Source organism: Microcaecilia unicolor, chromosome 6, assembly GCF_901765095.1.
Source record: "Microcaecilia unicolor chromosome 6, aMicUni1.1, whole genome shotgun sequence".
NCBI lineage: Eukaryota > Metazoa > Chordata > Amphibia > Gymnophiona > Siphonopidae > Microcaecilia > Microcaecilia unicolor.
Window position 1 is genome coordinate 240,432,731 of NC_044036.1, and position 17,177 is coordinate 240,449,907.

Consider the following 17,177-nt stretch of genomic DNA (forward strand, 5'->3'; position numbering starts at 1 on the left):
AACCCCCCCCCCCCCCCCCGCGAGAACATACCTGGCTGGAAGGCGGTGAGGGGCGGGCAGGAGGGCCAAACCGGCGAGTGCAAGCCGCTGGGGGTGTCGGCGCCTCGCTGGTTCCTTACTCTCTCTGCCCCGGAACCAGCGAGGCGCCGACACCCCCCAGCGGCGTGCACCCGGGGCGGACCGCTCCACCGCCCCCCCCTTCTTACGCCACTGTTATATGATAGTGTTCACAGAGGGTAGAAATATGGTAAAAGGAATGGAGGGCTAAGGAAGGACTGAGATAGGGAATGGGAGAGCTGGAGTTGGAGATTTGACAGGTAGCTGAAAAGAGGAAGAGAAGGGTGAGTAATGGTGACATTTGAGCTGACAGGCAGAAAATAAAAGATATAGATCAAAAGCTCGGTTTGGAAGCTTGGATGTTATTGTTAACTTGGATTGGTATGTACTGGATCGTGGAGCAGCACCTGCTACCTGGTATTTGGGATAATCCATGAGCTACCAAGTTTAGGAACTTAATACAGATGAAAATAGGAGACATATTTAGGCAACTAAACTTAGAAGCCTACATTTTCAGCTAAAAAGGTGCCCTACATTTAGGAGATTAAAATTATGCTCCTAAATTTAGACCTTCCAATCATTTGGCCTAGTTGTAAGAGCCTAATTTAGGCACCTAATCCTGAAAATCAGTGCTATGCTATTTTTCTCTGCTCTAAAACTGCCTATTGCTAGAGATACTAGAGGATAAGGTGGGAGGGTCAACAGCCTGGAGATTCCTGAAAGTAGTGGTTAGTGTAGGGCGGGACTGAGGGGGAGGGTGATGAAGTGTGAAGGTGATCAGGTGATGATCTGAAAGAGGAAGAACTGAGGAGCAGTAGTTGGAGGGTGAGTAGGTAGAGGAGAGGACGAGGTCAAGACAATGGCCAGTTTGGTGAGTAGGGGTGGTGGAGCTCAGCTGGAGGTTGAAGGAGGATGTCAGAGTGAGGAACTGAGAAGCATAGGAGTCGGATGGGTCATCAGCAGGTATGTTAAAGTCTCCAAGTATGAGGGATGGAGATGAGGGTTCAAGAAAAACGGAGAGCCATGCATCGAAGTCAGTAAGGAAGGAGGGGAGGGACTTATCAGGGGGGGCGGTAAATGACTGCAACTCTGAGTGGCAGTTGACAGCTTCCCATATGTAGATATAAATATCATGAAATCATAACTGAATATCACTAAAACAGCTTAAAAAATTATTCTAGCTGATAGAAACAGCACAAATAAAGGTTGTATTTTGTGCTCATTTTTCTATCCTGTTCTATACAATACAGTAATACATGGCCAAATTTCAGTGAGGATATCCTGTTTACTTATGGGTTCATCTTAACTGTTGTAATCTGCCTTGGGAAGCCTAATGTTTAAAGACTGGAAGTAAAATTAAACTCTCCTTTCATTGGGGTACATGGAATCACATCTTCATCTCATCTCTTTTGTACAAATGGATTATTCTGTTTTGAGCAAGTTTCAGGGACAAGTGGTTTTCATAAGTAAAAATAATAAAAATAAAGATTTTCTTTCACGCAGATCTCTCATTTGTTTAAACATAATTAAATGGGCAATAAGTCCCTAATTGTCTTGTCTCTTGTGATGGTGAGCCCTTAGGTCCCCTAAGGCCAAAAGACCTCAGCGGACAGCCGTGCAACCCCGAATCTTCACCCGCGGCGGCCGCCGTTCACCAAGGGTTGAGCCCTCACCTGCAGGCGGCCAGCAGGACTGCTGGAACCGCGGGGTTGACGGTTGGCCTGGCCGGCAGTTAGCAAACACAGTCTATGGATGGTGGCTAGCAAGGGCGGCTAGTCCTCCGTGGGTAGCAATCACAGTCTCAGTATAGTGGCTAGCAAAGGCGGCTAGTCCTCCGTGGGTAGCAATCACAGTCTCAGTCTAGTGACTAGCAAGGGCGGCTAGTCTTCCGTGGATAGCAATCACAGTCTCAGTCTAGTGACTAGCAAGGGCGGCTAGTCTTCCGTGGACAGCAATCACAGTCTCAGTTTAGTGACTAGCAAGGGCGGCGAGTCTTCCGTGGATAGCAATCACAGTCTCAGTCTAGTGACTAGCAAGGGCGGCTAGTCTTCCGTGGATAGCAATCACAGTCTCAGTCTAGTGACTAGCAAGGGCGGCTAGTCCTCCGTCACGAACTCCCTGGACTTGCTTCGGGAACAAAAACCGGAAGCAATCAGGTCCTCTGGTCTTCAAGTTTAAATAGCGCGCCGTCCCGCCCCCCCCCCCCCCCCCGGGAAGGGAACCAACCAACCCGGCCCTGGAAGGCAGTGGAGCCTCCAGATTGGCCGGCCCACCCTCCAGGCGGAGTTATCGTCCCGGTGCGCCAATCCGGCGCGAGGTAGGAGGGGCTCCTGCATCGGTCCGCCTCGGCCACGAGAAGCGTCGGCGCCGGCGCCGCCATCTTGGCCGGCGTGAAGCTCCATTCCCCGAGGCCGGCGTTCGCTCCAGCGGGTCGCTGGCCTCGGCCCGACCTGCGGCAGCGCCGGCTCCTCCGGAGGCCCTCCACCGCAGTCCCGGACGCCGCGAAGACCGCCGGCGATCGCTCCCCACCGCGGGAGCGCAGGTATGGACGCGGGACGGGACAGTATCCTCCCCGGATGCCCCCTCTCCCCCGGGGCTGGGTTTGGAAGGAAACCGGGCGTGGAAGGCTCTGACCAGATCTGGCGCATGTATGTTCGCCGCGGGTTCCCAGGAGTTGTCTTCGGGACCAAAATGCTTCCAGGACAATAAATAATATAGCCTTCCCCGCCGCTGCTTTGAATCTAGAACGTCCTCCACCTCATACTCCGGATCAGGATCTGCTTCTAGAGCTTCGGCCTCTTGCCGTTGGGGATGCCATCGGGACCCTCGAAAACTTTTCAACAGGGAAATATGGAAGGCGTTATGCACCCGTAGTGTACTCGGTAACCGCAACCGGTACGTCACTGCTCCAATCCGTGATTGGATTGCAAACAGTCCAATGTACCGAGGTCCCAACCTCCGGGAGGGCACCCGGAGTCTTAAGTATCTTGTGCTTAACCAGACCTTCTGCCCCGACTGTAATACTGGAGCGGGTCGCTGGTGGCGATCTGCGAAAACCTTGTATTTGGCAGCGGTCTTCTGCAACTGTTCTCGGGCCATCTCCCAGACCCTTTGCAGATCTGCCAGAGTTTGGGCAACCATGGGGGTCGGAGATTTAGACGGGAATGGTGCTGGAAGCCGAGGGTGTTGTCCATACACCAAGAAAAATGGAGAGTCTCCCGATGCCGAGTGGTCACTGTGGTTATATGCAAACTCGGCCCATGGAAGTAAGGAGGCCCAGTTATCTTGCCGCTTGTTGACAAATGCTCGCAAAAACCCCTTCAATGTTTGATTAATCCTCTCGACCATGCCATTGGTTTGGGGATGGTAGGCTGATGAGAAGTGGGTTTCCACCCCCAATGCCGTACACAAGGCTCTCCAGAAGCGTGAGGTGAATTGGGGTCCTCGGTCGCTGATGATCCGAGTGGGCAGTCCATGAAGCCGAAAAATGTGTTGAATGAAGTGCTGGGCTAAGGAGGCTGCCGATGGTAGCCCTGGCAATGGAATGAAGTGGGCCATCCTGGAGAAACGATCAGCCACGACCCAAATCACTGTGTGTCCCTGGGATCTGGGAAGGTCGGTGATGAAATCCATTGACAACTCCTTCCAGGGCGCTGTCGGCACCGACAGGGGTTGCAAGTCCCCCACGGGGTGTCCAATAACCGGTTTGGTCCGGGCGCAGACAGGGCAGGTTGTGACGAACTGGAGAATGTCTCGTCTCATTTGAGGCCACCGATACTGTCTTGCAATTAAACGGAGGGTCTTTTGGTATCCGAAGTGACCGGCCCATATAGACGAATGTCCCCATTGCATTACTTTCCTCCGATCGGTGGGTGGAACCAATTCCCTCAACGAAGCAACCCCCCCTGCTGCCGCACGGAGACAGGCCGGATCCAACATGGGATGAATTTCCTTGGTCTCCTCCGGAACCTCAAATGCTCTGGAGAGGGAGTCCGCAGGGGTATTCTGAGCCGCCGCCCTGAACACCAGTTGAAAGTGAAATCTGGCAAAAAATAGCGACCACCGGGCCTGTCGGGGATTCAGCCGTTGGGCCTCTTGAAGGTACAAAAGATTCTTGTGGTCCGTGATCACCGTAAACCGGTGCTCGGCTCCCTCCAGCAGGTGTCTCCACTCTTGCAAGGCTAATTTTAACGCCAAGAGTTCTCTGTCCCCCACCGTATAGTTGCGTTCCGCTGGAGAGAATTTCCGGGAGAAGAAGGAGCAGGGTTGGCGCCGACCCTTAGGGTTGACCTGAGAGAGGACCGCCCCTGCCCCTAAGGCGGATGCGTCCACTTCCACAATAAATGGTTTCTCAGGGTCCGGAGCCAACAAGATGGAGGATGAGTCGAAAGCCTCTTTTACCTGACGAAATGCAGCTTGCGCATCCGGTTGCCAGTCCCGGACATTCGCATGTTTTTTCGTGAGGGCCGTCAGCGGCGCTGTCAATTGCGAATACCGAGGGATAAACTGTCGGTAGTAGTTCGCAAACCCTAGGAATCGTTGTAGCGCTTTCAATCCCAGCGGTTGCGGCCACTCCCGGATGACGCGGAGTTTGTCAGGGTCCATTCGCAACCCCCCGGGTAACAGAATGTGTCCCAAAAAGGGCAGGGACCGTTGGTGAAAAGCGCATTTACTGAGTTTGGCATACAACCGGAATTGCCATAGACGCTGCAGCACGGCCCGCACATGACTCACGTGCTCAGCTGGGTTCCTGGAGAAAATTAAGATGTCATCCAGGTACACGATGACCGTGGAAGTTAACAGATCCTCGAGTACGAAGTTGATGAACCGCTGGAATACTGCAGGGGCATTGCATAAGCCAAACGGCATTACGCGGTACTCAAAATGTCCCTCGTGTGTGTTAAATGCGGTCTTCCATTCGTCCCCCTGCCGGATGCGGACCAAGTTGTAAGCCCCCCGCAAATCCAACTTGGTAAAGATCTGGGCTCCCTGCAGCCTATCAAAGAGTTCTGGAATGAGCGGTAGGGGAAATCGATCCTTCACCGTGATGGCATTTAACCCTCGATAGTCAATGCAAGGCCTCAGGGAGCCATCCTTTTTGGTCACAAAAAAGAACCCGGCCCCGGCAGGGGACGTAGAGGGACGGATAAACCCTTTCTGAAGGTTCTCCCGGATATACCCCTGCATCACCTTGGATTCCTCTCGGGACAAGGTATACAGCCGGCCCCGAGGTGGCGTGGTATCCGCCATTAACCTAATGGCACAATCGAAAGGTCGATGAGGCGGTAGGACCTCCGCCTCCACTGGACTGAACACATCTGCAAAGTCCTGATAGTCCTTCGGTAGGGTGGCCAACTCCGCTCGGACCCTCTCGGGCGCCGTAGCTAAGGCGGGGCAACTGACGTCCCGACCCTTCAAACAGGTCTCCAGACAGGCGTTACCCCAAGCCCGGATCTTCCCCCCGGTCCAGTCAATAACGGGACTGTGGCGCCGTAGCCACGGCAAGCCGAGAACCACCGGATGAATGGTCCGGGACAGTACCAGGAACTGAACCTGCTCCCGATGATCCTCCCCCACTTGAAGTTCCAAAAACGGGGTGATCTCCGCGACCGGCTGCGGTAATGTGGTTCCTTGAATGGTTGTCACTTGCAGCGCCGGTCAACGAGGTAGCATAGGCCAACCCATCTGTTGTACCAATTCGTGGCAAATAAAGTTGCCCCCCGATCCGGAGTCCACCAGAGCCTGGGTCCGGATTAGGGTCTCATGCCAGCGTAGAATTACTGGCAGTGTTACCAGAGAATCCGGCAGGGGAGCGGAGTGCCCCAAGACCCCTCCCCTCAAGGCGCCTTGGGGGAAGCGTTTCCCACCCGCGCGGGGCAGGAACGGACAAAATGCCCAGCCTTTCCACAATATAGGCACAGCCCGTCCCACAAGCGCTTCTTCCTGTCCGAAGGGGCTAATCGTTGACGGCCGATCATCATCGGCTCCTCCCCCTCTTCCTTAGAGTCCCGGGTCCCACGGCGGGGGGACGGGCCCTTGCCTGCCCGGGACGTTCCCCTCGTCCACTTTTGCCGTTCCACCCGGGCTCTAGCTCTCTCCTGGAACCGAGTATCCACTCGAATGCAAAGCGAAATCAGGGCGTCCAATTGTCCCGGGACCTCCCGTCCTGCTAGTTCGTCCTTGATCCGCTCTTGCAATCCCTCCAGGAAGATTGCCACCAGAGATTCCTGGTTCCAACGCAACTCAGTGGCGAGGGTCCGGAAACGAATGGCATAATCCGCCACCGTCCCCTCGCCCTGCTGTATCCGCAGCAGTTCCGAAGCCACGGAAGATGGTCTGCCAGGGAGGTCGAACACCATGCGAAAACAGCGCTGAAATTCGGCATAATCGTCCAAGACGGGATCCTGTTGTTCATGTAGCGGGGACACCCATGCCAGGGCCTTCCCCTCGCACAATCCGATTATGTATCCTACCTTACTTTGGTCGGATGAAAATGCCTCCGGTTGCATCTGGAAGGCCAGGTTGCACTGATTGAGGAACCCCCGGCAACCTCCGGGGGCTCCATCATATCATGCGGGCTCAGGGAACTGAGGTCCCGTGCGGAACCCTCCCGAACGGGGAGCCGCTGCGGCCTGGTTCTGTACCTGAAGTGTCGAAAGTTGAGAGCATACGTTCTGGAGCGCCCCTGACAGGGCGTTCAGCTGCTCCTGCTGCTGCTGAAGTACCTTAGCCAGGTCCCGTAGATCAGGCTGCGTTGGCGAGCTCATGGCTTCCGGTTCCTGTCTTGTCTCTTGTGATGGTGAGCCCTTAGGTCCCCTAAGGCCAAAAGACCTCAGCGGACAGCCGTGCAACCCCGAATCTTCACCCGCGGCGGCCGCCGTTCACCAAGGGTTGAGCCCTCACCTGCAGGCGGCCAGCAGGACTGCTGGAACCGCGGGGTTGACGGTTGGCCTGGCCGGCAGTTAGCAAACACAGTCTATGGATGGTGGCTAGCAAGGGCGGCTAGTCCTCCGTGGGTAGCAATCACAGTCTCAGTCTAGTGACTAGCAAGGGCGGCTAGTCTTCCGTGGATAGCAATCACAGTCTCAGTCTAGTGACTAGCAAGGGCGGCTAGTCCTCCGTGGATAGCAATCACAGTCTCAGTCTACTGACTAGCAAGGGCGGCTAGTCTTCCGTGGATAGCAATCACAGTCTCAGTCTAGTGACTAGCAAGGGCGGCGAGTCTTCCGTGGATAGCAATCACAGTCTCAGTCTAGTGACTAGCAAGGGCGGCGAGTCTTCCGTGGATAGCAATCACAGTCTCAGTCTAGTGACTAGCAAGGGCGGCTAGTCTTCCGTGGATAGTAATCACAGTCTCAGTCTAGTGACTAGCAAGGGCGGCTAGTCCTCCGTCACGAACTCCCTGGACTTGCTTCGGGAACAAAAACCGGAAGCAATCAGGTCCTCTGGTCTTCAAGTTTAAATAGCACGCCGTCCTGCCCCCCCCCCCCCCCCCGGGAAGGGAACCAACCAACCCGGCCCTGGAAGGCAGTGGAGCCTCCGGATTGGCCGGCCCACCCTCCAGGCGGAGTTATCCTCCCGGTGCGCCAATCCGGCGCGAGGTAGGAGGGGCTCCTGCATCGGTCCGCCTCGGCCACGAGAAGCGTCGGCGCCAGCGCCGCCATCTTGGCCGGCGTGAAGCTCCATTCCCCGAGGCCGGCGTTCGCTCCAGCGGGTCGCCGGCCTCGGCCCGACCTGCGGCAGCGCCGGCTCCTCCGGAGGCCCTCCCCTGCAGTCCCGGACGCCGCGAAGACCGCCGGCGATCGCTCCCCACCGCGGGAGCGCAGGTATGGACGCGGGACGGGACACTAATGCAGTCCATTGGTTTTCTTATATTTTGTCCTTGTGATGATTATACTGTGCCAAAGCTGGAAATACAGTGAGACAGAATAATAGAATTCAGTAACATCCAAACGTATTAATTAACATTATAATTGTGTTCACATTTGGGTAATAACTGAGAAAATGGTATTGGAAAATAACTTGAAGAAGAAATAAATATATATCACAGAACTGAAAAATGTTGGTACATTTAGACTGACTCTGTACTTCTGCATGAAGGTAGCTATGCCCTCATTATTGAATATCTCTTTTACAACTTAGACTCATGCCGATAAGGTTGCTATACAGAAAAACTATTATAAAGAAGGAATGAAATCAGAAAGTAATCATTAAAAGGAGTTTAATTCTCCCTATACCTTTACAGCTTATATCAGAAATGATTCCCTTCAAACATATTAATTAATTATTGGTTATCTCTGCCTCTTTAGAAGCAATTAAATGCTTTAAATTTTATCTCCCCAATTAATCTGGTGCACTTTATGACAGTGACGTAGCCAAGGGTGGCTGTGGGGCCAACATGCAGTGTGTATTAGTTGCTGTTCGCTGACAGTAAAAATCTGCTATTTAAAAGGTATGCGGGGGAGGGGGATGTTTGCGAGATCATATGGCATGCAGGCGAGAGAGGGAGAGACCAAATCACTTGTGGAACAGAGCGGAGTTCTGCCCACCCATCTTGGGCACAGGCCTGCCCAAAATTGGGTGTCTGGCTACGCCCCTGCTTTATGACATGCCTATTTGGAACAATCCTTTATTTACTGTTGATAACAAACCATTTGATTGGCTTCTACGGCATAAAGGACACAGACTTTGCCTTCTTTCTCAACTTATCTCCAATGGTGAATTTAAACCCTTTGTCCAATTGCAGCAGGAATTCAATTACCCAGCATGGGAAGAAGATACTGGTGAACATTTGTCAAACAATGGTCTCTCTTCTGGTTAAATAGTCCAAACCCCTTCATCTCCTCTTCTATCTTTATATTTCTTACAACACAGAAATCATTGGACGCATAATAAATTCTTTAAAAGTAAATTATCTCCCAATGATTTATGCTGCTGTTGCTCCAATCAGAAGGGTACACTTACACATATATTGTTTGAATGCAATAATGTCTATACATTTTGGCTAGATATTTGGCCTAAAATATTAGATATCTTGCAACTAACTCATTACCTATATCATTTAAGCATATAGTTTGGAAATCTATTGCCCTTTCAAGCTCTCTTTCTGATGAAGATTTATTTATTTATTTATTTATTTATTGCATTTGTATCCCACATTTTCCCACCTTTTTGCGGGCTCAGTGTGGCTTACAATACATTATGAATCATGGAAATACAATTTGTTACAACTTGGTTATGGATTACATTGTGATGAGTTGTTTGAGTCAAAGTTAAAGTATCGATAAGGAGTATAATCATGGAAAAAGCACTGAAACATTGGAAGGAAACAAGGGAGACAAAGAGGGGCAATATATAATAACAGGAACACACTTGGTATACATTTTCTGAGTAAAGGTATGAGTGTGGTATGATTTCGGGGGATGAGAATACAGGAGTGGCTGTATTGATGCATGACTGAACAATGAGTGTGGGCTTTATGTGTTTTAGTTCTTTCCGTAAATTTTCTCAAAAAGATAGGTCTTCAATAATTTGCGGAAGGTGGTTTGTTCGTAGATCGCTTTCAGGTTGCGTGGTAGTGTGTTCCAGAACTGCGTGCTCATGTAAGAAAAGGTTGACGCGTGCAGCGCCTTGTATTTCAAGCCCTTGCAATTAGGGAAGTGGAGGTTGAGGAAAGTTCGTGATGATCTTTTAACGTTTCTGGGTGGTAAGTCTATTAAATCAGACATGTAAGCTGGGGCTTCGCCGTGAATGATTTTGTGGACTAATGTGCATACTTTAAAAGTGATGCGTTCCTTGAGTGGGAGCCAGTGTAGCTTCTCTCGTAAGGGTTTTGCACTTTCATATTTTGGTTTTCCGAAGATAAGTCTGGCTGCTGTATTCTGGGCTGTTTGAAGTTTCCTCAGTATATGCTCTTTGCAACCTGCATATAGTGAGTTGCAGTAGTCCAGATGGCTGAGTACGAGGGATTGCACTAGGCTGCGAAAGACGGATCTTGGGAAGAATGGTCTTATTCTTTTCAGTTTCCACATGCTGTAGAACATCTTTTTGGTAGTGTTGTTTGCATGAGTTTCGAGTGTTAGGTGGCGGTCGATAGTGACTCCAAGGATTTTTAATGTTTCTGAGATTGGAAGGTTTAGTTTAGGTGTGTTTATAGCGGTGAATTCATTCGTGTTGTACTGGGAAGTGAGTATCAGGCATTTTTTCTGCATTTAGTTTCAAACGAAATGCATCTGCCCATGTGTTCATGATGTGTAGACTTTGGTTGATTTCATTGAAGATTTCTTTAATGTCTTGCTTGAAAGGGATGTATATTGTTACATCGTCGGCGTATATATATGGGTTGAGGTTGTGGTTTGATAGGAGTTTTGTCAAAGGGGTCATCATTAGGTTGAAAATGGTTGGTGAGAGGGGTGATCCTTGTGGTACTCCACATTCAGGTGTCCATGCAGCAGACGTTGTTGAGTTCGATGTGACTTGACATGACCGCTGGGTTAGGAACCCCTTGAACCAGTTTAGGACATTTCCTCCAATGCCAAAATATTCGAGTATGTGTAATAGGATTTCATGATCAACCATGTCGAAGGCACTTGACATATCAAATTGTAGGAGGAGTATATTGTTGCTGGTTGCAATCATTTGTTTAAATTTAGTCATGAGAGTAATTAATACTGTCTCTGTGCTGTGATTCGATCGGAATCCTGATTGGGCATCATGCAGTATTGAGTGTTTGTTTAGATAGTTTGTGAGTTGTTTAGTTACCATTCCTTCGGTAGTTTTGGTTATTAGTGGTATGGATGCTACTGGTCTGTAATTGGTTATTTCGCTTGCGCTTTTCTTTGTATCTTTGGGTATTGGGGTGAGTAAAATTTTTCCTTTTTCTTTAGGGAAAGGTCCGTTTTGTAGCATGAAGTTTACGTGATTCGTTAAGTCTACTTTGAATTGTTGAGGAGCTGATTGCATGAGGTTGTTTGGGCATATGTCTAGTTTGCAGTGGATGCTTCTTTATTTTATTTTTAAATTTCCATTGCTCTCAAATTGATCATTCAACATTCGAAGGATAATTCCAGTTTATCTATTTTCATGTGGTGGAATAGTTTTATTATTTAAGAAATATGAGGATATTTAATTCAAATTTCTTCCTGCTACATATAAACTAAATGCAAGTGGGGTAAATTAGATCAATATTTATCTGTTTCTTTATCCATTAATGAATCTTTGTAATTGATTCTAAAAAACATTCTGCTCATTTTGTCATGTTATGTTCTAAGCACATCTATGCTGTTTCATTGATGTTTACAATTTGGCTTACCCTTATTACACTGGTTTTGTTCAAAAATTCAATAAAAATTGTTTTAAAAGAATATCTCTCTTTTAAATAGTAGTGATAAACAATATTAAGTGCAGTTTTATAATATACCACTGCATTCCACAAAACAAAAGGAGCGAGTTCCCCAAAACCATCTTTCTCTTTTGATCTAGGCACAGGGAAAAAAAAAGATTTTAAATGCTCCCAGGTTTCAACCTAACTAATGTTTAATGTGGGATATAAATGCCATAAATAAATAGAAACTCTGAATGTTTGTTGAATGATTCTCATAACATGATGTCTGTTTAAGTGGCCCTTTACCAGGAGAGAAAAAAAACCTCGGCACGAATATAACACATGCAAGGGTGTCCCTATTACCAGCCCCTCCAAATGACACACAGATTACAATTTATAACACATTACTACTTTACCTATGAAAAGTTATTCCGTTATTATACTTTCTCTGTGTACATCCGTATGCTGCACAAGCTGGCATATTTGAAAACATAAGTGACATTAAATAAAAATGCTACCAACAATAAGAACGACACCGTGGATGCAGCAGTTTGTTTTGAGTGTACTCAGAACGAAGGATTCGCGGGAAACGGGAAACAGACTAACGTAAGTGGCTTCAACTTTTTAACGTCACGCCGGCACTGTTATCAAACAAGCTGTTCTAATTCTAACCTCTTTGGCTAGGCCTGTAACCTGTGGGTCCGGACTCCGGATCAGAGCAGGGCAGGAAGAAGCCACAGTCTTGGACTGGGTTAGGAAGTAAGGCACGATCAGGGCTCAGACCGGCTGGGTCCCGAGAGCTCCCAGCTCGTACTACAGGACGGATTTTCGGACAGTAAAGCGGTTGCCTGAAAGGCTGAAATCCCGGAAACATGGTGAACTTGGGACTTTCCAAAGTAGACGAGACAGTCGCTGCCAAGCACCCGGTGTGTATCTGCCTCCTTCTACATCCGCCCACAGAACCCTCCGTCTTCTATGGTGTGCCTTTGCCCTCCACCCTTCTTGTCTTTACAGCTTCTGTTTACATCTGCTTCTCCCTTGTGCCCTTCATTTAATTCCATAACCCCCTCCTTAAGTCACTTCACTGGCTCCCTCCCTATCCGTTTCCGTATTCAATTCAAACATAGTAACATAGTAGATGATGGCAGAAAAAGACTTGCACGGTCCATCCAGTCTGCCCAACAAGATAAACTCATATGTGCTACTTCTTGTGTATACCTTACCTTGATTTGTATCTGCCATTTTCAGGACACAGACCGTAGAATCCTTGCCCAGAACTAGCCCCATTTTCAAGACACAGACCACACAAACTTCTCTTATTGACCTATAAGTGCATTCACCCAGTACCTCTCCACTCTGGTCTCTCCTTACACTCCGTTCTGTAGATAAATCTCTCTTATCTGTCCCCTTCTCTTCTACTGGTAATTCAAGACTCCGTTCCTTTTATCTTGCTGCACCTCAAGCCTGGAATAGACTTCCCGAGCCTGTACGTCTAGCCCCGTCTTTGGCCGTTTTCAAGTCCAAACTCAAAGCCCACCTCTTTACCACTGCTTTTGACTCCTAACTCACTTGCCCTGGCCTTTTATCCTCACCTCTTTATTCCCTTACCCTTAATTGTTCTGTCTGTTTACCTGTCTTGTCTAGATTGTAAGCTCTTTGAGCAGGGACTGTCTTTTTTGTGTATGGTGTACAGCGCTGCGTATGCCTTGTAGCGCTATAGAAATGATAAGTAGTAGTAGTGTATGTACCAATGAATCTGCTCTCCTCCACTTCTCTATCCACAACAACCCTAGTTTGTGCGTAGCTCCCTCTCTTCTCCATTCACAGTCCACCACCACCTGTGTGAATGCACTCCTCTCAACTCATCCACACCAATTGTGTGCATTCGTCTTCCAACTCTTTCCCCTTGTCATTGCCCCGGTTATGTAGCTGTGTCCTTCTTCCACTGCACAAGCCCACTGTGCATTGGTCTTCCTCCTCCCTCTATAACCGCTGTGTGCATCTGTTCCTCTTTCCTCCACACCAACTCTCCTCTCCCTTTGGTAGTTCCTTTGTGCTTTGCTCTCCCCTCTTTGCCTTCCATAATCTGTGTGCATCAGCCCCTCACAGCCACTGCTTTTACCCATTCCCAGCCCTTCCTTGCTCCCCTTTGTGCTTCTGCCTGGCCGTCACCCTCCCCCCCTTCTTCCCTTGTGCATCTGCCCTTCACCACGCTCTGCTTCATAGACTCTGAGTACATCTGCCCTTCATGGCCCCTCTGTGCATTTGCACAGTGTGCAGAGTGATTAGCCACTTGCTGGATGTTCAGCAACAGACTAAAACATTTTGTCCCTAGGTTGTTAAATCTTAGGTTGTCACACTGAGGCTTATAACACACAAATGTACATCTGCAGGTATAAATGTGTGCCTGTAGCTTATGTGTGTATAAATGTATTTTATAAAATATGTATGTACATGGCAGCAACTCTACCCTATTTCCCAGTGTACAACAGACTTTACGGATGGAAAATGCTTTATAAAATTTGCTCAAAGGTAGGATGTGAGAGAGGGCAGGAGTGACTTGAGATAATTTCTGCCTGGGATGAACCACCAGGGACATGGCAGTAGATTCAGGGGAGCCAGACTGAGGGTCTCTGTGGGAGTGGGGTCTTTGGGAGGGGTTTGTTTGTTTATTTATTAATGTATTTATACCCCACATTATCCCCACAGACATGCAGGCTCAATGTGGCTTACATAAACCGGAGAGAGAGAACTCCGGGTGATATCAGATACAAATGAGAATAGTAGAGTAGAAGGGCAAGAGAGAAAAGATACTTTACATATAATAGTACAAAAGAATAGGACTAAACAGGATCCACATATGCCAGCTGGCAGAGGCGATAGTCCTATATTGTTCCCGGAGAAAATGCTTTGGTAAACAGATGAGTTTTTAGTGCCTTGCGAAAGGTAAGGTAGTCTCTCTGACTGGTGATGTGTCTAGGGAGTGCATTTCATAGTTGCACACTGATGAAGGGAAAGCTTGACGCCTGAATAGATCCGTGCTTACAGCCTTTCCAGCTGGGATAGTGCAAGGTGAGATATAATCTTGAGGACGGGTCAGCATTTCTGGCTGGCAAGTCAATCATATTCAGCATGTAACTGGGGACATCCCCGTTGATGATTTTGTGAACCATGGTGCAAACCTTGAATTCAATGCGCTCCTTGATCGGAAGCCAGTGAAGTTTAGCAAGAAGAGGCATCGCGCTATCGAACTGGGCTTTATTGAAGACAAGTCTCGTTGCCGTATTTTGGACAGTCTGTAGTTTTTTCAAGACAAAGCCCTTACACCCTTCTAATGTACAATTACAGTAGTCCGTGTGACAAAGCACCAATGATTGTACCATATTTCTAAAGAGTGGTCTCGGGAAGAGATGGCGTACTCGCTTGAGCTTCCACAACATGATCATCTTCTTGGCTTGCGCCTTTGCTTGACTTTCAAATGTTAAAAAACGGTCAAATATTACTCCCCAAATTTTCAGACTGTCAGAGATAGGAAGGGTTAGACTATTGACCACAATAGAAGTGGGAGCGATGAACTTGCGCTGGGAAGTCAAAACAAGGCAGTGTGTTTTGTCTGCATTAAGTTTTAGCTTGAAAGCGTTTGCCCAAGAGTCAATTATTTGCAGGACGTTTTCGATAGACTTAATAATCTCTGATACTGTAGAATAGAATGGAATATATACTACAACATCGTCGGCATAGATAAACGGATTTAGTCCCAAATGAGCTAATGTGTTGGCCAATGGGGTCATCATAAGGTTGAAAAGGATTGGCAACAGGGGAGAACCTTGAGGCACACCACAGTCTGCACTCCATGCCGTTGATAAGTGCGAATTCACTTTGACCTGGTATGTTCAAAGCATGAGAACCCCTCAGCCACTTGAGTATGTTGCCTCCTACTCCCAATTCGTCTAGCAGTCTTAAAAGAATATGGTGATTGACCATGTCAAATGCACTCGACATATCAAATTGGAGGAGCAGTATGTTCTTGCCGGTAGCATGTTCCTGCCTGAGCTTTGTAAGTAGAGTGAGCAGTGCTGTGTCCTGCACGGAAGCCTGACTGAGAAGGTGCAAGCAGATTGATGACCACACTTTCCATTATCTTGACTAAAAGGGGAATGGATTCTACCGGCCTATAATTAGTCACATCGGCAACCTTTTTCTTGCAGTCTTTCGGTATGGGTGTTAAAACAATGCTTCCATAATCCTCTGGAAATAAACCACACTGAAGCATATGATTGAGATAGGATGTTAGGTGATCGAGAAAGCAGGATGGGTCCAGAATCTGTCCGCCGGAAATTCATCCGCAGTGGGCTCAAAAACAGCTAGGAAATCTTCAAAAGCAGAGGTGGCAGATGGTAGCGACAAACGGAGTTTAGTAATTTTGTCTTTAAAGTACTGTGCAAGCTGAGCAGCAGACGGGTGGTCAATGGTCGAAGAGACAACCGAATGTGTGTTGTTAACTTTATTTAAGAGTTGATATAATACCTTCGAGTCATAATTATCTTTTCCCACTTTGACATAATAGTATCTTCACCTGGCTTTTGTAAACATCTGTTCAATTTTTTCTCATCTTTTTTTCTTTAAGTATAGTGGCAATGATTGAAATGTGTATAGCCATTTTAGTATCCTATATAATAAAACTCACCCTCAACGTTCTGAGGACACTGACGTCAGTGTCACTTCCTGCGGGTACTTCCTTCGGGTTTGAAGGATTCGTGGTGGTGAAGCCACCGAAATCACTGTATCTGGGCCCCGCTCTCGCATCAAACGCGATGACGTCGAGGGCGGAGCAATGGCGACAAAGATTGAGGGCAGAGCAATGGCGTCAGTGGATGAAGGTGGCGTGTGTTGATGAGATGCGAAGCAATGGCGGTCAGTGGCTTCACAACGCCGAAGGGGTGGGTGGGTGGGGGGGTTCGGGAGGAAAACCTTGCTAGTGCCCGTTTCATTTTCTCCAGAAACGGGCATGTTTTACTAGTGAGTATCATATTGCATAGTGTTATACGTCCAATCAGCGATAAGGGACTTTCCCTTCATGCTTTTAATTTATTACAAGTGTTCTCTAGCAATTTAGTTATATTTCGAGTATATAGCTGAGTCAGTTCTTTAGGCAAGATAACTCCCAGATATCGAACACTCTCCTCCGCCCAGGTCAGAGGGAACTGTCCCTTCCATGTTTCTTCTCTCCTTTCTGTACCTCCATTGCTTGTGACTTTTGCATGTTTAGCATGAACCCTGATAACCCACCAAATTCTGTCAGCAATTTTAACACCCCTGCTAATGAGCCCTCGGGATCCTGGGTGATTACTACTAGGTCGTCTGCAAATGCTAACGTTAACTGTCTCCCTCCCCATTGTCACTCCAGTGACTCCATCAGTTTGTTTGATACCTCGTAAAAGGGGTTCAACCGCTATCGCAAATAGAAGCGGAGACAGAGGGCAACCCTGCCTCGTGCCTCGCCCTATCTTAAATGGGTCCGTTCTCACCCCATTAATCAATATCGAGGCTGCTGGGTTGTTGTATATACTTAAAATGGCTTCATAGTACCACCCTTGAAATCCCATAAATTTCAGCGTATTAAAAAGGTAGTCCCAGCCCACTGTGTCAAACGCTTTTTCCGCGTCCAAGCTATACAGTACTGCAGGGGCCTTGGTGATCTGACAATGAGCTATCGCTCTAATAGGAGGCGACATATGTTCCCCACTGACTGACGTCCCTGTATAAACCCTGTTTACTCCTTTCCTATTAGTCTTGG

General features: G+C 48.3%; 2 protein-coding genes across 2 annotated transcripts in view; one reads left to right on the top strand and one right to left on the bottom strand.

Annotated features, from left to right (window-relative positions):
* The window catches only part of TRAF2 (TNF receptor associated factor 2), a 269,754-nt gene extending 257,479 nt beyond the window's left edge, over positions 1–12,275 (bottom strand). Inside the window, 1 exon segment of the mRNA XM_030206936.1 lies at positions 12,053–12,275. Within this exon segment, the coding sequence (XP_030062796.1) occupies positions 12,053–12,254 (202 nt within the window). The 5' untranslated portion in view covers positions 12,255–12,275.
* TMEM141 (transmembrane protein 141) overlaps positions 12,210–17,177 on the top strand; it is a 79,813-nt gene continuing 74,845 nt past the window's right edge. The window contains exon 1 of the mRNA XM_030206937.1: positions 12,210–12,306. Coding sequence (XP_030062797.1) covers positions 12,253–12,306 — 54 coding nt within the window. The 5' untranslated portion in view covers positions 12,210–12,252. The remainder of the gene's footprint in view (positions 12,307–17,177) is intronic.